Source organism: Moschus berezovskii, chromosome 3 (assembly GCF_049115385.1).
Source record: "Moschus berezovskii isolate FMDL1 chromosome 3, NW_MosBer_1.0, whole genome shotgun sequence".
Lineage (NCBI taxonomy): Eukaryota > Metazoa > Chordata > Mammalia > Artiodactyla > Moschidae > Moschus > Moschus berezovskii.
In genome coordinates this window covers 107,878,604-107,903,216 of record NC_142462.1, presented here as the reverse complement: position 1 = coordinate 107,903,216, position 24,613 = coordinate 107,878,604, and the positions used below count along the sequence as shown (strand labels likewise).

Genomic DNA, 24,613 nt, shown 5'->3' with positions numbered 1-24,613 from the left:
GATATTCAACGGGATAAAATTAACCTTCCATCATCAAAGCATCGGTGAAGGCAGATACTTATATTCAAACACGACCAGAAATATCATCCTTTGCAGTCCTCAAAGACTGCAAAAAATCATCTGTTTCTAGCAACAGTGAGTATACTGTGCCTTTAAAAACATGTATAAATGAAAGGGAAATACAACTTCTAGAACTAGGTTTACTACAACCAGGTCCATTTTAGTACAAAGGTCCCTGGTTATGCTGACGATTTAGGATTCTTTTGGTATATTTGGATACTAAAAAATCAATCTAAAGATGCCCAACTATAAACACAGTGACAAATATCTACCTTTGAAATAGGAACGTGTGCTGAGGAGGTGTGTTTCCCATTAGGGTCTGCCGGGCTGTCTCATACTGTCTCGCCAAAGACTCTCTTTCCTAGGCAAGAAATACGATCTATAATTATACTGATGTTAAAAATATCTCAGGTATTAAAGTAGCTATAATCATCCTCTTCTTGAGAGAGATTGTCAAATGTGTGGAAAGAATAAAAAAGGTCTACAAAACAATATTTGTCCAGTGGAAAGAAAGAAAACGTTATAAAACAAAAATATTTTTATGAAGACTGCAATAAATGTGGCAATTTTTATTAACATGTCACATTATTTCCTACATCTTTCTAATGAGATTATCTCTTGATGATACAGACTATTACTATCTTTTTAGTTTTATCAGATTTTTGCACACACAGTAACTGAAGGAATATATCTCATGATAAGTATGAATCTGAAATGCGACAGATAGGAGGTTTTCCTCCAGAATTTCACCAACACCCCATCACCATCACTAAATACCAAAAAGCACAAACATTTCTAATTTGGAGGATGAACGATTTATGATATAGATATCTGACCGAGGAAGTTGCAATTACTTTCCCCAATCCAAGAAAAAGTTTCAAAAATACATAGGGATTTATGCAGGGAAAGCAAAAAGAATTAAAAAATAGCTTCTCCTAAGGGTTGCAGTGAGGGGTACATGAGATAATTTACATGAAAGCCCCTTCCAAATTATAAGTGACGCATAAAGTCTGTTTTCAATCCTAAAGGAAATCATCCCTGAATATTCATTGGAAGGACTGATTGCTGAAGCTCCAATACTTGGGCCACCTGATGTGAAGAGCCAACTAATTGGAAAAGACCCTGATGCTGGGAAAGGTTGAAGGCAGGAGGAGAAGGGGAGGATAGAGAGGATGAGACGGTTGGATGGCATCACCGACTCAATGGACATGAGTTTGAGCAAGCTCTGGGAGATGGTGAAGGGCAGGGAAGCCTGGTGTGCTGCAGTCCATGGGGTCGCAAAGAGTCGGACACGATTGAGCTGAGCGACTGAACAACACCAACAAAGGCTATTTATGATCTCCTCCGTAACACCTCATTAAACTTCTATTGTGATGATCTTAAGAAGGTTGTGGTTCATTTTGCAGCATTATAACAGCTGTGCAAGAGGTTGATTACCTATGAACTATCCTAAAAGTTGATAAACACTTAAAATTTCAAAATAGCATTGAATTTTCATAATATTTACAAGAAAATGAGACACTAAAAATAATCTCAGGCACATTCACCTCATGTGTATGACAGCAGCCATTTAGCACTACCTCTGCTCTCATTTCTGAGGACTGAATCTGTTGGTTCTTGGGGAGATTTGCTTTGCTTTTCTATGAAACTACTCTGTTACATTTTATCTCCACCAGTGTTGGCAGGTGAAGTTACCAGAACCTTGGGCTGCAAGGGGCTTGAGCGCTGTTGCCATCATGGATGAAAAACTTCCAACCTTCTAACACAGAACACAGCAGATTTCCACACTAGGCTCGAGAAGACCTGGATTATGGGGGCTGAACAGTTTCTCAGGGAGGTGGCTGTAGATAAGTCATGACCCTGGGCACGTCAAAGCTCATGAGAATTTTTGACAACATGTGGTCTGCTTACTTGCTCTCCTCCCCCCACCAACGTGGCCCCTTCTACTCTCATATTGCCTTTTGATCATACCCTCTACTCTCCAGTTCCTGCATAATATTCATGAATTTTATGTTGAGATGCTGGAGATGAATTATAGCTGAGAACCCAGCGTGTGTGTATTTCATCTCTGTTCCTCTGTTCTCACTCCTGAGTACCTGAGTGCCCTTGACCAGAGAAAAGCTGCCTTTACTTGGACCTGAAAACTTTCTAGCAGGTAACATTCAGGTTGGTCATGTTTAAATAAAGCATGGATACACATTAACAGGCAGAGGCTGCGAGGCAATGATGTGTGTTTCCCATCAGTGTGTATGAGGTTTAGTGGCAGGACAACCTAACTGGGACATGAGCTGGTTCTGCTTGTTAAGACACAGACTTATCACTAAAGAATAAAGGTGGCCAAGGGACTTCCCTGGTGGTCCAGTGGTTAAGACTCTGGGCTTCCAATGAAGGGGCAGTGGGTTTGTTCCCTGGTTTGGGAACTAAGATCCTACATGCTGTGGATAGCACTGCCCCCCAAATGGATAAATACATAAAGGTGGAAATATTTTTTAAAATATATTAGAGGAAAAAGAAAAAAGAATAAAGATGGCCAAGAATGTGTGTTCTGGAGTTCACAGTCTGGATACACCATGCCCTGGAAAGTTAAACAAAGAACTTATATTTGAAAGTCTAAGCTCAAAGGAACATAAAGATGCACCATCCAAGGAGGGTGGGAGAGCAGATACAGAGAGAAAGTGATGGGAAAAAAAAGAGCTGGGCTTCCCAGGACTACAAGGACGGGGGCTGATGGGCCCCTCATGTCGAGGGAGCTCCTAGGGTGTGGTGAGACCTCAGGAGGTGGCACTGGGTGAGGTATTTGCAGGAGGAGATCTGGAGAATACCAGAACCACTGGCTCGGAATGGAACTCAGGGTTTCAGACAAGGTGCATCACCATGGTAACCATGATAGTCTGGAGACCAGGGGCCCTTCCCATCCCTAAATTTCCAGGATGGTGTGAACCTCAGGATTCTTGAACTCAATCCAAAGACTGGGAGTGATCCCCACTCTTAATGACTGATATTTGATTTCCCACAGATTCTAGTAGGTGGGAACAATTCCAGATTCAATTCATTTTGTATAAACAAATAGGACATTTCCTGCACTCCAGGATCACTTCTGCAGAAGTGGCAACGATTTAGGTCTCTGTATTCCCAACATTCACAGAAAACCCATCACAAACAGGAAAAGAACATGGCCTAATGTGAATGCAGGCCAACTCCTGTCCGTCCTGACTTCTCTAAGTTCTTGAAGAAAGGGATGAGAGCAATTTATGGGACAAGTCTACATTCTGCAAGCTTATAAAACACGGACTCTTTGAGTGGACTTGCTTTGAAGGCTTAGCACAAGAATATTCAAAATTGTATCTCAACATCAAAGCGAGTTTTCCCTTGGAACATATATATTTTACAGTATTAATTCTGTGTAGTGCTTTTCTGTGCCTATTAACTAGAACTGTCAGAGTTTTGACTAGGAGCCTGGGGGAAGCTACTCCCAAAATCTACACTGAGTATTCTACTTTTAGAACCCATGCCTATTCTTAGAGGTGTAGAAAGTGTGTGTTGGGTAGGGGGGCTTGTCTTCAGCTGACACTGTCAAAGAACAGTTCTGGTGAAACTTAGTGTTAAAATATCCAATGTCCTTTTTGTCTGAACTGCGAAATGTTCAGTTGCGGCTTCCCCCTCCCCTTCTATCCCTTCTTACCACTGGCGTTTTTTTGCCCGAAAGTCTGGCCCATAATTTCACAAAGTAGTTTCTGTCTGCAAAATCCAGGGACTCAAACTCATTTGAAACTCTTAACTTCCTAGAAGTCTTTTCAGGTTTCAGCTGAGGTTTCTTAATATCTCCTAGGGAAAAAAATAAGGTTTAAAATAAAAGGCATAAAATAGGATACAACAACTTTCTGACGTGAGGGAAATGTTTTATATCTGGATTTGCTCAAACACAACAAAGTGTATACTTGAAGTCTGTGCATGTCAACTTGAAAGTAAGATAACTAAAAATATGTCTTAAGACATATTTAAAGGTAGTCCACATGACCTAGTAGAAACGTTCTGGGAGTACACTTTGTGTTCGATCAGTAAAGACTTATGAATGGAATTAAAGGCTTCCAGATACTTAACTGAAAAGTCCCCTTTATAATTACTTTCCTTTTGACAAAATTGTCCTAAAAGGCTAAAATAATAATAAACATGGAATGCTAATAATAATAGTCATAATAAACACAATGCTAAGAAAAAACTTTTAAAAAGAATGGAATGGATGATGAGGTCACTATTTAGCAGAATTTATACATAAATGTCTAAAGTTTCCTTTAAAACATTAGAATGTCCATAGACCTAGAATAAAAAGAATCTAAATTTCTATCACTGCTCATGTATCATGGGGCCAAGTGTAAATACTTTTGGATGTATTAGGAATATCACCATTTTCAGTATTGCTATAAAAACGCCAAAATAAATCATCTCCACAGTACCAATACGGCTGACTTGAACAGATGTGGGATGAGAGCCCCAACTCAAGACAAAAATGGAATAGTGGATAATAAATAACAGAAGTGTGTTTTTAACACAGAGCAAAACTGAAACCAAGAAAGAAACATTTTCAGGTGCTGGACGTGAAGATTCCAAGTCAGAGGAGAAGACAGTGACACCAAGAGGTCAGAACGTTTTGGGCCTGAGGTTTCTGGATTGAGAGGCGAGGCCAGCCCCTGTGTGCTTCAAGTCCTTGTGTGCTTGGACACAGGGCTGGGCTCTTTATTAGGTGGGAAGTTGGAAAAGGCGTGTCTGGAAATCTAAGGAATTAGTCTGGGCACAGGCTCACCTACACCGAGGATGGAAACACCCATGGGAAATCAGACTTTAATTGTGGGCTATGTGCTGGTATAGAATCTGAACTCGAACTCCTACCAAATTGCGTAGCAATCCCCACTGCAGCCAGCAAAAACAAGCAAGGTAAAAGCTGTTGCAGACAAATAAGTTTTTAACCATGGTCAGTCAGTCAGTTCAGTCCTCAATCGTGTCCGACTCTTTGTGACCCCATGAATCACAGCACGCCAGGCCTCCTTGTCCATCACCAACTCCCGGAGTTCACTCAAACTCATGTCCATTGAGTCGGTGATGCCATCAAGCCATCTCATTCTCTGTCGTCCCCTTCTCCTCCCACCCCCAATCCTTCCCAGCATCTGAGTCTTCCAGTGAGTCAACTCGTCGCATGAGATGGCCAAAGTATTGGAGTTTCAGCTTTAGCATCAGTCCTGCTGCTGCTGCTGCTAAGTCACTTCAGTCGTGTCCGACTCTGTGTGACCCCATAGACGGAAGCCCACCAGGCTCCCCCATCCCTGGGATTCTCCAGGCAAGAACACTGGAGTGGGTTGCCATTTAGCATCAGTCCTAAAGCTTCACAATTCAGCACCTGTCTTGAAGGGGAGAGACTCAGAAGATGTAACAAATGCATGAATCCACACCCAAGGAATTCCAGGTGACAGAGCACTTGAGACACTGAAGTAGTTAAGTTTAAAACAATCACAGAGATAATAGGAGACAATTGTTACGTGGAAACATCCTCTATTCAGTCTTCGGATGGAAAAGTCATCCAACCCATATTGGTTGAGTGCCTACTATGGGCCAGACAGCACACTGAGTGTTGGGGATAGAGCAGTAAATAAAACGTCCTTGACCTGTGGGATTTACATTTTCATGTAGGAGACTAGACAGACAAAGAACACACCAGATAATGTCAGGTGGTGATAAGGGCAACCAGGAAGGCAGATAAGGAGGCAGAGTGAGGACTAGCATGATGGTCAAAGGAAGTCCTCCCCAGGAGGTGACATCTGCACAGTGGTCTAAAGTTATAAAGGAAGGCATCCAAATACCTTGATACAGGACAAAAGCATATCAGGCAGAGAGAATGGCTTTGTATAAACACCCAGCAGAATGCTTAACACAACTGAATTACAGTAAAGAATTCAGCATGGCTGAGGCAAGGGAAACAAAACAAAAAGAGAAGGACTGACTGAATCTTATACTCATTAAAACAAACAAACAAAATCCAAAACATCTGTTCTCTTGATGAGACTCTTAGAGCACTGTAAAAAAAAAAAAAAGAATAGAGCGTTGTGAAAAAGATCAGATGAATCTGAAAAAAAAAAAAGATGAAATTTAAAGAAACAGAAGCTATAATTTCCATAGAAATGATCCTCTCTCTATAAAAGCTTACTTCATGTATAGTATTTGTGTCAGGGTCCCTTCTTCCAGCTTTCTCACCCATAAGTCAATTGTACCATAATGTAAACAAACCAAGTTCTATCCAATGATACAATGGAGCTATAATTCAACAGATGAATGTCTTAATGGTTTCTCAGCAACAAAACATTCTGGGTAAACATACTGTGTTTAGATTACTATTAGACTACATTGAAATGCCACTACTTTCAAGACTTGGACTCCTATAGTAAAGAGTTTCTCATACAGTTCTTTTTTTTTTTTTTTCCAGTAAAAATATTATTTTTTTTTTATTTCTAAAAAAGAATTTTATTAAAAAAGCACAAATGCAAAGAAATGAACAGAGGAAAATTTATGCGTCGAACCTGGAGTGGTCACTTATGATAATATACATGCTACAGTTCTTAATATAGTTTCAAATGTCTTGATACATTAATGAATAAGAGAGATTACTTTTCAGTTATTAAAAAATCATTATTACTGGTTATAATATCCTGCACAAAGTTTCTTAAAGTGATGTTATTCAAAGTATCTAAATTAAAGTAAAACTTGAGGCAACATTAAATTATATATAAGTCATTGTATAGCCCACAAAAATTACCAAGTTCTTCAGTATATAAGCTAGTTATATTTACTTAAATACCTATAATGAAGCATAAATGAATTTACTGATGCATAACAGATTTTCAAGTTATTTTATGGATTGGTATCATTACCAAATACAGGAAAATATAAATGAAATATCTGGAACAACCAGAACTATATCTCAAATGAATTCAAAATAACTTACTTTATTTAGAATTATACCCTTTGGCAGTGAATTAAAATAATATTTATATAAGACGTTTAAAAAATGAGCATAGAATCCAACCAAATAACAAATGCAGTAGAAGCCATGTACCTAAGATAAAACATCTGTGTGTATTTCATAACACATTATTACACAAACAAAATAAGACCTTGTACTGCAAAAAAAGGAGGAAAGAAAAAACGCTGATGACCTAATATCATTGGCACATAGTCATTTTAATAACTAGTAATAAAATTAGAATTTGGGAGTCAGATTGTAAATATTTTTAAAAATAAAAATCCCTATTTCGATAACCAATTTTTCTATAGCTGTAAGATTACTTGTTTAGCAAAGCACATAAGTCACTCTATTGTCTAAAGACATGAGACTGAACACTTTTCCTCTTTATTTTTGGCCGTGCTGGGTCTTCATTGCTGCACGGGCTTTTCTCTAGTTGTGGAGAGTAAGCGCTACTCTCGAGCTGGGGTGCATCTCATCGGGGTGGCTTTCCTTGTTGCAGAGCATGGGCTCTAAGACGCAAGGCTGCAGTAGTTGTGGCATGTGGGCTCAGTAGTTGCAGCTCCTGGGCTCCAGGGCACAGGCTTAGTTGCTCCGTAGGATGTGGGATCTTCCTGGATCAGGGACTGAACTCATGTCTCCTGCATTGGCAGGAGGATTCTTTACCACTGAGCCAGCAGGGAAGTTCCTGAACACTTTAAGTATACATTTTTTTAAAAAACAGTTAAAACTTCACAACAACAACAAAATAAATGAATCCGCACCAGAGTTTGTCTCTCTCTGAAAACACATAGAATTGTATGACTTGGAAGTAGGTTTTAATTTTCCCACAAAAGTTCTCAGACAGCCAGAATCATTCCTTTCTTTCCCCACTCAAATGGGGCTTAAAAAACATGTTTATTTCGGTAGTAGTGAGTTTTTTTTTTTAATTAGCAAGAGTAATATATGCCTACCATGATTAAATACATATACATATATAAAATGCAAATAGCTACAAAAATCTCTGTGAAAGTTTCAATGTTGAAATATGTAACCATAAAAAGGACCAGAAACAAATTAAAGTGTAATAATCTGCTACACAATTTTAAATATTTATTTATTTTTAATAGGCTAGTTACACAATTTGTAGTGGAAAATTGCTCAGTGCATTAGAAAGTATTAAAACAAAACCAATGGGGCTGAAAGAAGCCATTTTTTTTCCAGGACAGATTTAAATCTTAAACGTCTTGTCTATCTGTTCTTCTGAGAAAGGAATAATTGCAACTAGAAAAACAATCATTTCACATAATATCTATAATAATTTTCCATAGCAAAATAAGCTTTTGTAGTAGAGAGCTATCATATGAGTCTAAAAATATAGTAATAATGTTCATGTTATACATGATAAAATGAATACTGTACTAAACTATTCTAACAGTAAAGTGCTATATTCTTTAGTGTCCAATCAAAGGAATAACCAGTTATTTAAACAGAGAACAGATTCTGCATCATAAAGGAAAGCATGTGAATGTATCTTTTAAGACAGAAATTATGAAGTACAAAAAGAATGCTTCTATCCATTGAACTCCATACTTTGAAATGTCTTCAGCAGAGTTGAACTAATGGGTTCAGTATTTGGACACTGTATCCAGAATGTCCTAAATAAAACATATAATAACATTACCCTGAATTTCAGAGTTTTGTAAAATGGATGAGTTTATCAGGAAGTAGTTAATTGACACTTTGAAAGAGAAAAAATGTAGGGCAGATAAATTCAAGAGTGGAAACGATGAATAAAATCTGGATGTGTGTAGTATTTGGGAAAAGGAGAGGAGAAGGAAAGAGTAGCTATAGCTGGCAGGAAATAGGATAAAAACCTTCAGGAAGCTTGAACACAGATTATAAAGGTTTCCTCTCCTTGGAGCAAAACGTTTGAGAACTAAATTTCTGATGTGATTTCTGCCCAATCCTACATCCCAGCTTGGCTAAGTGTGGTCTCTGCTTGCAAGGGCTCATCCCCTATGAACAGCATTTTCAAAGACGTTGTTTCATTCACTTCTCAAGCAGATACGTCTTTCTTTTATTTCTTATCTTTGCTATCTTTGTCCCTGTAGACCAAGGGACTTTAGATCTGGTAGCTATAGAGGCCAGTCTTTGCTTCAATCTACCACAAAGAGACACTAAAATGCCCACTATCTGGTAGTTTCTTCCTCAATCATATACCTGATGGCATTTACAATGTAACCAACCTGAAATGTGGGACATAAATGCCTTTGATATTATCAATGACATAATAATGGTAAAAAAAAATAGATAACATTTACTGAGCACCCTACGTTCCAGCTGCTATTACAAATCTTGGCTGTGTGTGCGTACGTGCAAAGTCACTTAGCCGTGTCTGACTCTTTGCGACCCTATGGACTGTAGCCCACCAGGCTCCTCTGTCAATGGGATTCTCCAGGCAAAAACACTGGAATGGGTTGCCGTATCTCCTCCAGGGGATCTTCCCCACCCAGAGACTGAATCCGAGTCCCCTGAGTCTCCTGCATTGGCAGGAAGATTCTTTACCACTGAGCTACCTGGAAAGCCCTATGAGAAAACATCAGTTGCCAAATATTTCCACCTAGTTTGAACAATGTTGTCCTTTCCAATTAAGGATAAGATGATATTAGAAAAAATTTTTGCTGCTTACATGTTAATGTACAAACACACATATAAGTACTTACTATGTGCCAGACATAGTTCTAGCTATTTTTCAATATATTAGCTCATTTAATCCTCATAATAATCTTGTGAACAGGTACTACTAGTATCTCCATTTTATACACAAGAGCTTTGAAATTTGCCTAAGGTCACACAGCTAGATTGCACTGGAACTGGAATTTCCAATGATAATTTTGACTGAATGTTTTCTGAAATCATGAATTTCTAAGGTTACAAACTTAAAAAAAAAAAGATCTCCAGCTTTTGCTAATCAGGACTGCTTTCTCATAACCTTTGAGATGAAAGATTTGGTGGTCTAACATTATTTATCATCAACACAAAGAAACAGTCTCTTCTTATTCTCTTCTCTGAATGCCTGGTCAAGAAAGAAATAATATTTCTAGAATGATTATCTTTAAGTTGAACCAAGCAATTAATTGAGGCTTCCCTGGTGGCTCAGCTGGTAAAGAATCTGCTTGCAATGCAGGAGACCTGGGTTCGATCCTTGGGTGGGAAAGATCCCCTGGAGAAGAGAATGGGTATCCACTTCTGTATTCTTGCTTGGAGAATTCCAGGGACAGAGGAGCCTGGGAGGCTACAGACACTGGAGTCTCAAAGAGTCGGACATGACTAAGTGACTAACACCTTCAAGCAAGTAATTACATTAATTTACAGACACACTATGATCTCGACGAACCTTCAAAGTAACAAGGTGGCCTTCAGTGTTGTCATGGAGCAAAAGGAAAGGCAACCAGCTAAGGACTTCGTGGTTAAAACACTATTGAGCAAGATTATTTTTTTGCAGCTTATCATAAAGACTTTATACTATGCATAAAAAATTTCAGTATACCTTATCCAGAGCCCTAACACTGACAAAGAGCATAACTGCTAATACACTGAATCCTTCTATTGTCACATAAAATAATTCAGTACAAATCATGCCAGCCCATCCCACCTCACCCAAAGACAACCTGAGCAGAGAAGCGTCTGGTTGGTAGGCCTCTGAGAACTGCCCCACAGCAAAGCTCCAGAGAACTCAGTCCAGGGTCTTTCAAAAACTGCAGGCTGCAGACTAAATTATGAAATCACCTGAGCAGGTCATGAGTAGCAGTTAAAAATATGAAGATTGAGTAGAGTAGGAAGTATCAGACTTTACTGCCACAGTGAAGGTATTTCATTATACCTGTTTCCTGGGTGTGTTTCTGTGTGGGTTGTGATATCATGAGCTATGCTCCTAGATACAGGTTTTGGACTGGAAAGTTTGAAAGTCACTGAATACAAACTGCAATTTTCTAGCACTAAGCTGTTTAATAAAAGAGGCCGCTGGGTTTGTCAAGAGCCAGCACAGAGAGCCAGTTGTAATGAACAGATCAGAGATTATAAAAGGAACCTTACATTCATCCAGTCCAACTAACCACCCAGCCCTGGGAGGTTTTCTGTAAGATTCCCATCACAGAGCATCTAAGTTCAGAGAAGAGCCTGTCTGCTCCTCTGGACGTGACTCAGTCCTAGAAAGTTCTCATTATGCTGACTCGAAGTAGAACATTAGGGGCTGCTTCCACAGAACAGCCTTTCAGGTGTGGGAATTTAGTTCTATACAATTATTTCTGAATAAACACAGGTTTGTTGTAGAAAATTTATAAAATACTAACAAGCATAAAAGAGAAAATTAAAATTACCCACAATGTAACAATCCAGAGCTGACAACTGAAACCATACTAGCTATTCCTCCCTAACCTGCTTTCTTGTGTGTGCATGCTAAGTTGCTACGGTCGTGTCTGACTCTTTGTGACCCCATGGACTGTCGCCTGCCAGGCTCCTCTGTCCATGGGGATTCTCCAGCCAAGAATACTGGAGCAGGTTGCTATGCCCTTCTCCAGGGGATCTTCCCAACCCAGGGATCGAACCCACGTCTCTTACATGTCCCACATTGGGTGGTGAGTTTTTTTACCACTAGCACCACCTTTTTCTTCTTAATATGTAACATATTTTCCTCTTCCACAATTCTTCTACAACATGATTATAATGGCAACATACAGCTGAACTTTTGGCCCATAGCTTATTTTTGAAATCCCATTATGGCTAAATTCTTTCCAGATTTTATTACAAGACATTAAAATGAACATCCTTGTGCATAAATTATTTCTTTACAATAATTCTTGGATTAGAATTGCTAGGTTAAAGAGATGCAACGTTTGAAGGCTTTTACAGACACTGTGAAGCTGCCTCCAGAGAAGTTATGCCAATTTGCTTTCTTAGTGATGACACCGAAAGTGCATTTACCTTCAGCCTCACCAAGAGTAGGCATTCATTTGCTTTCCATCTTTGTCATTTTGGTACCCCCAAAATATCTGTTTTGACTTACAGTGACAGTGAAAGTTAGATACCTTTTGACATAAGTTTTTGTCCATTTTTATTTCCTCTTTTGTAAATTACCAAATTACCCTTTTCCCAATTATCTTCTGAGATTTGGAAATAACTGATTTAGCTTTTTAAATATTTGAAGAAGGCTTTTGGCGCCCAGTGAAACTATTAGCTCTGTTGAGTTGAATACTAGGTACCAGACTTCTTCCAAAAAGCTGAGGATTGTATTAGCTAATAGACCAAAGTCCACAGCGTTGTTTCCCCCCCCCCCCAAATAAAAATCACTTTGCTAAGGCAGAAGCACCAGAGACCAAATTGCCAACATCTGCTGGATCATGGAGAAAGCAAGAGAGTTCCAGAAAAACATCTATTTCTGCTTCATTGACTATGCCAAAGCCTTTGACTGTGTGGATCACAATAAACTGTGGAAAATTCTGAAAGAGATAGGAATACCAAACCACCTGATCTGCCTCTTGAGGAACCTGTATGCAGGTTAGGAAGCAACAGTCAGAACTGTACATGGAACAACAGACTGGTTCCACATAGGAAAAGGAGCACGTCAAGGCTGTATATTGTCACCCTGCTTATTTAACTTATATGCAGAGTACATCATGAGGAACGCTGGGCTGGAAGAAGCACAAGATGGAATCAAGATTGCTGGGAGAAATATCAATAACCTCAGATATGCAGATGACACCACCCTTATGGCAGAAAGTGAAGAGGAACTAAAAAGCCTCTTGATGAAAGTGAAAGAGGAGAGTGAAAAGGTTGGCTTAAAGCTCAACATTCAGAAAACAAAGATCATGGCATCTGGTCCCATCACTTCATGGAAAATAGATGGGAAAACTGTGGAAACAGTGTCAGACTTTATTTTGGGGGGCTCCAAAATCACTGCGGATGCTGATTGCAGCATGAAATTAAAAGATGCTTACTCCTTGGAAGGAAAGTTATGACCAACCTAGATAGCATATTAAAAAGCAGAGACATTACTTTGCCAACCAAGGTCAGTCTAGTCAAGGCTATGGTTTTTCCAGTGGTCATGTATGGATGTGAGAATTGGACTGTGAGGAAAGCTGATCGCTGAAGAATTGATGCTTTTGAACTGTGGTGTTGGAGAAGACTCTTGAGAGTCTCTTGGACTGCAAGGAGATCCAACCAGTCCATTCTAAAGGAGATCAATCCTGGGTGTTCATTGGAAGGACTGATGCTAAAGCTGAAACTCCAATACTTTGGCCACCTCATGCGACGAGTTGATTCACTGAAAAAGAGTCTGATGCTGGGAAGGATTGGGGGCGGGAGGAGAAGGGGATGACAGAGAATGAGATGGCTGGATGGCATCACCGAGTCGATGGACATGAGTTTGAGTGAACTCCGCGAGTTGGTGATGGACAGGGAGGCCTGGCGTGCTGTGATTCATGGGGTTGCAAAGAGTTGGACATGACTGAGAGACTGAACTGAACTGAACTGAAGGCACAAAACAAATGAAAGTGATATGAACTTTGTTTGTAAATGTAGATGGAAAATGACAATTTTTAAATATTTATATTCTATGATTAAAAAGCAGAAGTGTCCCTGATGCCAAGAAAATCAATAACAGCTGTTAAAAATCTCACACTGAGAGAGGAGACAGCAATCTTTTCTACTCATTTCCTTGAACCACAGACAAAATATCCAGCTGCACTGACTCAGAGACGTTTATATGACCAAAACACAAACCGGACACCATCATGGACCCCAGGGAAGGATGCTAGAGCTTCTTCCAATTCAGAAGATGGGAAACTTGGCATTTTATTTTGCATTAGAGCCCTAATGAAGATGCAGTCCTGAATTCCTTAATGAGCCTCCAAAACAGCTGCTCAAGGAGGAAACCAACTCAATTTCTAAAGTTTTTCACCTAAGTGATGTATTTGTGCTTCTAAAATGCCCCACATGCAGGTCAGAAAAAAATGGGTGCTTATCCTGATTTTCCTCCTTTCTTTCACAGTCTGCATTCCCCCTACATCCAGTCCAAATATCTCAAATCTGCCCATTCATGCAACAATGTGCCTTGTTTCAGCCCCTTAGCATCATGTCAGGACTAACGCAGCAGCTTTCCAGCCACTGTTCCGGCTATCCGTATTGCCCTCCTTAAAGTGATCCTCTATACTGATTAAACGACAGACGCCCCCTAAGATAAAACATTTAACCATTCAATGGCTCCCCACCGTTTTCTAACAGATCAAGCTTCCAGGCTCACTAGCATAGCACAAAGTGCCCTTTGGATCTGTAAATATCTGCATATACCTACAGCTCCCCTGACATTTGGGTCCTTAGAAGATGCCATGCCTGCTCTTAACTCTATGCTCAGGCATATGCTGTTCCCTTCTGAAAGAACTTCCCTCTCCTGTCAGCCTGCTGACTACTCTGCCACCTTGAGGACTTAGCCGAAGGGTAACTTCCTCTTGGAAACGTTTTCTCGTCCAGTTCTCACATCCCAGGCTGAGTCAGTGTCCTTCCTTAGTATTCTTCTCGTGACATTCTGGAAAAGTTAATAAATGAGTTTTCTTCTCTATTTGGTGCTAAACCTACCCTCGCATACTGCGGGGCCTCCAGCTGCCCCAATCACATGGTGTTGTAATGAACCCTCTTATCTGTCTCCCTTGATAAGAGACAGAGCTCCTTGAAGTGTCCTCATCATCTCACTCTAGGTAGAAGCTATCAAAGTGTCTGGCATATCCGAAGTACTCAATCAATGCTTGTCAGAGGACTTGAACTAACTTCATAAAAATAAGTTATGATATGTTAAAAAAAATTCACTTTATTAATTTCATCTTGGACAAACCAGATAAATCGGAGGGTAATTACTAGTATACCACAGGCTCTTCATTATACAAGAGGAGTCCTGCACTGTAAAAAATATTGTAAAAAATATCAATTTCCTCTACCACACTAGAAATAGCACTTGACCTACATGCAATTTGGGGGGATATGTGTTAAGGTAAGACATACCTTTTGTGTAAGGTAAAGACATATATATACAGGCTACAGGTAATGTAGTCATCAATGACATTTTTAAAACACTGTATACCAAACACAGTTTAGTATGATACTGGACACACAGTAAGAGTGCTCAATGACTGTCTTGTAAATTCTTTAGAGTCAAATCTTAGACTGGCTGCTTTGTTTAGTCATTCTCTTTCATGTAAATGATAGGATTCACAGAATGGAATTTATTGAGTATATCTAAATGTGACCCAGTCCCCAGCCAGAGTAGACTGGCTAAAGAATGAGCATCTGACTCACATTGGGCTAGTCAGAGAACTTCCCTGAAAAAAAAATACATATATTTTAATCTTTGGACCAAGAAGCACCTGAGTTAATCCCTCTCTGATAGTGGGAGCTGCCAGATGTAAAATCAAAGGTAAACTTTGGAAGTGACTGATGGTCATATTCCCTGCCATGTGCAGAAACTGATTTAGAGTCATTTATGTCATAGAGAATGAAGCCAGCATGGAGGCAAAAACCGATGAGAAATGGTAAGAGTCCTGGAGATGACAGAAGTCTAGGAGATGACAGAAGTCCAGTAGATGATGAAAATCCTGCTGAGTTTTGGATGTGTTGAAATGGTCCCCAGTCTCTCTGAGGTTCTTCTGCCACTCGGCCCCTCCCCAGTTTGGCTTTGTGAGATATTCCCCTCCCTTCTGATAGATTTGTGTAAGCTGGCTCAGGTTGGATTCCTAACACTCGCCAGCAAAAGAATCCTGATGGTATGAACAGATAAACAAAAAACCGATTTGCCTCAATTTTCTCCCTCCTAATTCTTGGTGGCTCAGAGGTTAAAGCGTCTGCCTCCAATGAGGGAGACCCGGGTTCGATCCCTGGGTCGGGAAGATCCCCTGGAGAAGGAAACGGTAACCCACTCCAGTATTCTTGCCTGGAGAATCCCATGGACGGAGAAGCCTGGTAGGCTACAGTCCATGGGGTCACATAGAGTCGGACACAACTGAGCGACGGAACGGAATGGAATTCTTTTAGCCAGCTAGTTAGGCATAATGAAGGCATGGGCTAATTTTAATGGGGTTCTGGTTCAAAGAGAGAAAGAAGGTGTTCATTTCAAACAAAGTCAGTTTCAGGCAGTACAAGCCAATACAAATCTGAAGCACTCGGTCACTTGTCATGGGGGTGAAAAACCTGTCCTCTTCACACAAATTAACTGTGGGATTGGAATGTTTGTGGGAGAGAACAAGAAACTACAAAGGATTTCTTTCTCAGAGTTCTTTTTGCTTTTGAACCCCTTGATAATGCAAGAGAATTTGCTAATCTAGAAATGACTTTTCCTAATAAAGAAGTATGAGCATTGAAGAATTGATGCTTTCAAATTGTGGTGCTGGAGAAGACTCTTAAGAGTCACTTGGACAGCAAGGAGATCAAACCAGTCAATGCTAAAGGAAATCAAGCCTGAATATTCATTGGAAGGATTTAGGCTGAAGCTCCAATACTTTGGCCACCGGATGCAAACAGTCAACTCATTCGAAAAGATCCTGATGCTGGTAAAGACTGAGGGAAGGAGGAGAAGGGAGCAACAGAGGATGAGACGGTTGGATGGCATCACTGACTCAATGGATATGAATCTGAGCAAACTCCGGGAGATGGTGAAGGACAGGGGAGCCTGGCATGCTATGGTCCATGGGGTCACAAAGAGTTGGACACGACTGAGTGACGGAAGAACATCAACAAAAGAAAACTTAGTGGCTATAAGGCATTGCTTCAGCCATGGCCTGCAATCATGTTGGAATTTGTGTAAGCATCTTTGCTAATACCAACCTTTCAGACTTGCTCTCTCTGCAAGAGCAGGGGAACCACTTGCTGGCATACCCCACCACCACAGGGCTGCTCTTCCAGGCTGCGATGGCAAGCCTCAAAGGAGAAACTGAAGTGTATAGATTGGCTGCCTTCTAAGAATCCAACGGTAGGCCTTCCCAGCTACACTGACTAGGGGTTGCAGGAGGAAGCTGCTGTACAGACCGTAGTACCCTGGCCATAGTTTTCTATGCCTTTAGGGGGCACAGATGTCAATGACCTGGTGGCCCTGGGATGGCTCACATCTTGGTGCTCTGACTGCCCCGAGCTCGAAGCCTTCCCTTCTGGTTGCCCTGATCACCAGCAGATGCCTGATTCTGGGGTGCAGCCGGGCTGGTGTTCCCCGGGGCTCCCCTGGGTTTCCAGGTGCCTCTCTCTTTGGCTTGCTGCCTGGAAGCACGGTCCCTCTGGACAAAGCTCGGTCCAGTCTGGCTGGCTCCCTGCTCGCCTTGCGTGTCTTTGACAGGCTGCTGGATGGGGGCCATGCCGTCCTGCTCTGGGGGATCCGAAGAAGTCTCTCCCATCTGAGACCTACCCCTTCTGTGATCCTTTTTTTTTCTTCTTGGATGCTCGTGGGCATCAGAGCCTTCCGATGCTGACTCTGCAGAGACCTCCTCACTCCGGGGGGGTCTCCTGTGAGGGGGCTGACCTTCTGGAGTTGCTTGATCACCGCTGAGAGTAGTTGCATTTTCTTGAGATAATCTTCCAGAATCCTCTCTTTTCAAAGCTGGTCCTTTCTTCGACCTGGCTCCCTTCTGAACCAGGTCATCTGCAGGGAGGTTGGCATGGACCTTTTTCCTGGAATGATGTACGTTTCCCCTTTTCTCTTCCTGGACCTGGGCATCTTTAGGCACTGGTTCAGTGTCGGGTGGTTCAGGAATGCCTGGTGTCTGGACTTTTCCTCTCCAATTCCCTTGAGGGCTCTGGGGAGGGCTGGGGTTGGGGTGGCTGGGGGCCTTGAGGGGGGTTGGCTTCCTCTGGGATTCTGGCTGCAAGGCTGCATGGTAGCCTCCAGGTGGCGCCTTTTTCAGGTGTGCGGGCCTTTTAGCTGTCTCTCTGTGGCCAGGAAGTTTTTTTTTCCTAGCTCCTGTGGGCTGTCCTGGCTCATGGTTTTGGGGTGAGGCATGCATATCTGGAATCTTCTTGCTGGAGGAGTGGCCTGCCTTGGGAGTCTGCCTTTGCTTGGCAGACCTTGAATCAGAAGGAGCCATGTTCTGAGGCAGCTGTTCTGAGAAAGGAGTGGAAATTCGGGGGAGCTTGATTAAGTGGGTCTCCCCTTCCTGGGGTGGGTGGGGGGCAGCTGATGGCTCTTGCACTGGAGGACTGATAAGAGGGAGTTTCACCTCCTGGACTTTCTCTTCCTGGACTTGCTGGGGGCCGGGGCCCTGATGGGGGCTCAGGTTGGGTGGCTGTTTGGAATTGGGGGAGCTGATGAGAGGAAGTTTACTGGGGTCTTCATCCTGAGCTACCAGAGGCCTGGGAGAGGGAGTCACGGTTTGATCTGAGGCTGTTCCGAGGGCCTCCTCCCTGCTGGGTGACAGGAGTTTGGGTGTGGGCCTCCGACTCTGGAACGGAGCAAGGACCCGGGGCTGGGGCAGCCTGGTGGGAGCCAGCCAGCTTCTGGGAGGCAGAGTCTTGGGATCCCCCCTGTCCTGGGTCTGCGGGGTATCTGTTGAGTCCTGGGGATGTGGCATTTCTGGGTAAGGAGTGTTGACCCGGGCAACTTCCACTTTGGGGACGCCCTCCTCGAGAGGTTGTTGAGAGCCTCCGTGAGGTGGTCCAGGCCTAACCTCGTCAGGGCCGGAGGGATCTCTGGGAGGATCATGATGGGAACTGCTGGCTGGCAGGCTGGCTGACCCGGTTTCCCCCTCCTGGATTCCCTGGGGGCTGAAGGATGCTGGGTCAGATCCCTGTGGAAGTTCAGAGCAGGGATGGCTGCTGGGGGTTACCCTGGCCTCCCCTGATTCTTCATCCTGATCCAGCTGAGGGCCCTGGGGTGGCGGTGGGTCAGGATGCTGAAGAGGCCCTTGGGAAGGAGTGATGGCAGGTTGCCCCTCTTCATATGCTTTCACCTCGGATGTCCGGGCCTCATTCTCAGGCAGATTTGTGGTTGTTGTTTTTGAAGAAAAAGCTGATTGTTGAGCATCACCTTCCTTTTGGTTTGGGGATAAGTCTTGGGCCTTCTGAGGAAGACCAGGTGCTGATGGGCTGGGATCTGCAGGAGGCTCAGCGCTGACCTGGCTATCAGGAGAAAGCCCCTTTTGAGTGGCTGCTCCCTCCTGAGTCAGCTCCTGGTTCTGGAAGGGAGCTTGGCTCTGATTTTCAGGGACCTTTGTGGGGATCTGCATTCCAGAGAGATGCTCTGTTACCTGGCCATCCGCTTGCAGTTTCGCCAAGCGCCTTGGGGATGGAACCAGGTGTGCTGGCACCCCAGAGGCAGTCTTCTTGCTAGAGGGAGCTCCTGCTTTAACATAAAAAGAAATTAGCTAAAAAACATCTTAACAAATGCAACAATGTAACTTTAGAAATTAATAACCAAAAATATCTTTCCTTTTTTTGTTGATGCACATAGGACCTTGAAAAGAATAAAATTACATATATGGAAGAATTTAACTATCCTTCCTTCTTGGTATGTGAAGTGCGTAGAATTTTCTTATTTAATGAAATCAGCAATTTTGGGGCTTCTCATATGGTGCTAGTGGTAAAGAACCTGCCTGCTAATGCAGGAGACATAAGAGACGCGAGTTCGATCCATGGGTTGGGAAGATCCCCTGGAGGAGGAAATAGCAACTCACTCCAGTATTCTTGCCTGGAGAATCCCATGGACAGAGGAGCCTGGCAAGCGACAGTCCATGGGGTTGCAAAGAGTCGGACATGACTGAAACGACTGAGCATGCAGAGTAATTCTTAGTCAAATGAAAGCATAAACTTTTATGAATAAACATGAAGAGGCTTCTTCACAGAACCGACATTTATCTTCAGGTCTGAGAATGGGCCAGAATATTTTCTAAATGAATGACATTTTCATTTCAGTAGCTTAGAGGTCAATGCTGCTTTTCACAGTAGAAACTAGAGGATGGACAGCTAAACCAGACCAAGTCCGATTGGTTTCCTTGTTCAGTGGCCTTTTTCGTTGTCCCAGAAAGAAACTGTGAGCTCTGTGAGGAATACCTAGCAAGGTGCAGAAGCTCAGCAAGCACTCAGTAAGTGAGTGATGAGGGAGGAAGGAAAGATCCAGTGGGATCTCACAAGGCGCCACGGCTCAGGGACGTGGCACCTGAGGCTCCACCATCTAAGCTGCTACCCCATCCCCACTCCACCCACGCCCCCAGGGCAACCTCTTCTCTCCAGATCCATCCTGGCTTCAAAAGTGACTCTGAGAGGCCAACATCCGTGCTGATGTTGCAGAGGGAGGTTGGCTTCCTCAGTCACATGCATGAGAGCACACGTGAGTCTGGTCTCCTGGACACAATCACCTCAGCAGGCACTCGTTCAGGATAGAACCCCTGGTGCATTCTGGCGGCCCATGGATCACTGTAACCCAGTCCTTAGGACACGGCTCTGAAAGGCTAGTGGTCAGAGGTGGCACACCAGTCTGGAACAGCCTTCAAGAAACCAGCCTCAGCTGACCTTGGGGGTGACTGGCTACTCAGAGGCCAAACCAAATCAGACCTCTGAGGGGAGCCCAGAGTGGTCCATCTCCAGGAGCCAACTGGGCTTCTGGCCACCAGCCCCTCTCCTCCCACAACGCAGGAGGCGTTCAGACCACTCCGGGTTCTCTCTGAACTAGTCTGGGTGTGCACCCCGTGTGTGCAGTCAAGTGAGAGGTGACCCAGGACAGGAAGGAGAGGAGGAACAAGGAAAATTTTGCCACGTGGTGGTTTTTCTGAGGGGCTGCCCTGTTCATCATTCTTAACATCCTAGTTTATAACAGTTATAAATTAAAATACAAACTTAGTCAAGAAACAAGGTTAAAATAAAATATAAAAACAGTAAAAAAAAAAAAATATCTAGAATAGGTAGGTTCAGAGACAGAAAGTAGATTAGAGGTTACCAGGGCTTAGGGGTGAGGTGTTGGTTATTGTTGAATGGGTACAGAGTTTCTGTTTAGGGTGATGAAAAATACTTAAAATAGGTAGTAGTTATGGTTTGCAACACTGTGAATATAAATGATACCTTTAAGGCGTACACTTAAAATGGTTAAAATGGCAAATTTCATGTTTTTTTTTAACCACAATAAAACTATTTTAAAAAATACAAAATTCTAAGAATGGTGAAATCCAATGCTGAAAGTTCTTTGAGCTCTCCTGATTTCCAATAATCAGATACACAAGGATTTTTCCGCCCCATTTTCACAATTTAACCATTCATATAACTTCATTAGAGATAAAGGCACCACTTTATGGACTAGTAAATTGCTCAGTTTTCCCCTTGCTAGACTCATCATCACCATCATCATTTTTCTCTATCATTAGTCAGAATTCTGAATAATGATTTTCAAATAAAATGTTGTTTTATGACCTCTGTAGTGAGAACTCCGGAGAAGGCAATGGCAAGCCACTCCGGTACTCTTGCCTGGAGGGTCCCATGGATGGAGGAGCCTGGTAGGCTGCAGTCCATGGGGTCGCTAAGGGTCGGACACGACTGAGCGACTTCACTTTCACTTTTCACTTTCACACATTGGAGAAGGAAATGGCAACCCACTCCAGTGTTCTTGCCTGGAGAACCCCAGGGACGGGGGAGCCTAGTGGGCTTCCGTCTATGGGGTCACACAGAGTCGGACACGACTGAAGTGACTTAGCAGCAGCAGCAGCAGTGAGAACTCAGGGTGGTGGTTGGATCAGCTTTTTAAAAGCTATACTGGAAGTACTGACAATTCCAGAAATCATTTGTAGAGACAAATGGAGAGAAAAGACTGTACTGGGTTGTGAATATAGTGAGTTTTCCCTTATTTTATAGACATTATATTGTTTACTTAGGAATTTTTTTAACAGTCTTGGTTTAGAAATGAATATTACCTGTATTGTTGTGGGGGGAGGAAGGCAATTCTGTACCTTAATTGATACAGGATGGCATCATTGACTCAATGGACATGTGTTGGAGCAAACTCCAGGAATAGTGAAGGACAGAGAACTCTGGTGTGCTGCAGTCCGTGGGGTCACGAAAAGTTGGACACGACGGAGAGACGGAACAACTAAAGAACTTGAGGGTTTACAATTACTCTGTGCCCAAAGTTATTATCTTATATGTACATGTATTAAATGAAAATTTAATTAGTCTCTCCTCCAGTGAAGGTTTGCACTTGTGGGTCCAGGCTGCTGGGCTGCTATACTCAGAACTGATAAACACTGGACTTACTTTCTTTACTTCATTCCACTCTCACATCATTAAGTGTAGAATTTAAAATTGCATTCTCAAGTACAAATTAGTAACATGAAATTACTAAGGATAAAGCTATGCATTAGCAATTCAAATGCTTGACAATCATTTTCTGTTTGCATTGACACAGGATCACAGCTTCTATGAAAACACCATTGGCTGTCAGATTTTTGTCTGCAGTGAAACTGACCATACAGATGGACATGTCAGACCTATTGTGGAAAACCTCAACTCTGGAAGAACAGATTTTAACATGTTCCAGAATACTATATATAGTTGTTTTGGGTTTTGCTTCTTAGAAATGGGAGTTCTAATCAAATTAATTAATTGGTGAAAGTTTGAATGCAAAACTGAGATCTATCTTTTTCAAGTTCAATTTTTTAATTGCTCAGACAAAACTGGCTTCATAGAATCTTAAATATTTTTAATTTCAATTTCTTACCTTTGAAAGTTCAAGTATACATGAAAGTGACTCCACCATACTAAAATTATGGAGTTTTGCTTTTCAGGATACCATTTACATGCATGAAAGTAATGAAAATCTTTATATAGACATACCTAAACCACAGAACTTTAACTCAGAGTGACCCAGCTCAGAAGGGAGGCCAAGAACTGTGAGCCAGCCGAGCCTGTGGCAGTGACCCTTCTGGGGCTCTGGACCCTTCTCAGGGAGTTACAAGGTTCACCTTAAGGTGATTATGGCTAGGCCTTGCTCTCCCGCAGTGACCTTGTTACCATCTGCTCCACGCTCCCCAGTGCGCACCTCACCGCCCGGAGACTCAGAGGGGCCGCTGGCTCTACTCTCGGGCCACTAGAGACAAAGTATAAGCTTCTTAATGAGGACTATGTTAATTAGAATTTTTAAATACTTGAATAATATCTGGCCTCCACAAAATCACTTTATGTGCAATTTTATCCTCAAACCATCAGCTGAAAAAAAGTACCTACCTTCTTCCACAGACGAACTGCATAAATCAAATAGAGTGTTTGGCTTCTAAAGAAAATACATCAGTTTCCAAATAGTAAACCTGTCAGAAAAACTGGGGTCTATCAAGCCCAATGATTTGATATATTAAGTACAAACCCTCCCATCTACTATTTAAAGCTGGGATTCTATTAGTCAATAACTGGACGGCCTGATTTCAGGAATTAAATGTATCAGAGAGTGAGAACACTTTTACAAATTCCATAAGTCATACTTTTCATTAAATCAGACAGGTCTAACCTAATTAGTCCAAATAAATGAAGTTTCATAAAACCGTTTAAAACAGAAGTCTATTTCCTCATGCACACATTATCTGGTCTATTAATTTGCCAAATGGCACACTGCAATCAACAGTCAGTGTTCCTGATGGCTGCAGAGTAGGATGAGCTGTCTTTGTGGTGGGGGTGGGGGGTGGGAGGGGTGGCCACATCCCATCACCCTGGGTGCTAAGTCCTGCTCGGCAGTCACAGTTTAGAGATGCCCTCAGTGCTGCTGTGTCTCAGTTGTTCGGAACTGCTCAGGCTCAGGGGACTGACTCATGGTTGTCCCAACCCACGAGGGGCTGATTTAAAAGCCAGAAACATCAACTTATTAATTTACAATGGGAGATGGGCCTCGTGCAGGAATGGGGCAGAGTGCTCTCACCTAGGGGACAGCCCCATAGGGACAGGTCCACGCAGGGGACCAAATTAAACATCAGAGGTTGCTGGGCTGGCTAGCAAAGATTTAGACCAAAGGGAGCCATATTTCCTCTAGAGAAACTCACATGGAGCTTCCATGGAAGCCTCATGAGATACACCGTACAACTGGATAGGCGCAGCTTTCTAAAGAAAGCTGCCTGATGCAGAGGAGAAGGCCATGCAGGGTGAACGCTGCCCACCCCTCACTGGACGTGCCCCTCCACGGACTGAGTGAAACCTTCCCTTCTCCAGGGGTGCCCACTTTCACAGTGTGCACTTTCTTCTGGTATTTTCTATCATTTGTCTCCCATGAGACACACCTGGGAGGAAAACGCTGGTCATTATATGTTGGGTGCTACCATTTTCACACCAATCTCGTTCCAGGATTCCAAGGGCACCTCACCTCGAGAAAGTATGTAGAGTTGCAAAATAACACAGTTAGTTTGAACTCTGGCACAAACCGTGACCTGACCGGCTACTGGCTGGCCACGACGCAACCTGGCCAGCAAGATCCTACTGGGCAGGGTCACAAAGGCTAAACCACATGACTGACCGCCTGAGCAGGCACAAGCGCGAACGTAGGTCAGTCCATTGAAGAACTTCTTTCATGAAGGC

General features: G+C 42.5%; 1 protein-coding gene across 2 annotated transcripts in view; it reads right to left on the bottom strand.

Moving 5' to 3' along the window:
- The window catches only part of LRGUK (leucine rich repeats and guanylate kinase domain containing), a 109,602-nt gene that overhangs the window by 14,188 nt on the left and 70,801 nt on the right, over positions 1 to 24,613 (bottom strand). Inside the window, exons 16-17 of one of the 2 annotated variants that reach the window (XM_088832612.1) lie at positions 3,743 to 3,885; positions 333 to 421 (exon numbers count right to left, since the gene is read on the bottom strand). In XM_088832612.1, coding sequence (XP_088688738.1) covers positions 333 to 421; positions 3,743 to 3,885 — 232 coding nt within the window. Of the gene's footprint in view, positions 1 to 332; positions 422 to 3,742; positions 3,886 to 16,902; positions 19,419 to 24,613 lie in introns of those variants that run through there. The other variant, XM_055421291.2, reaches the window with a different exon arrangement.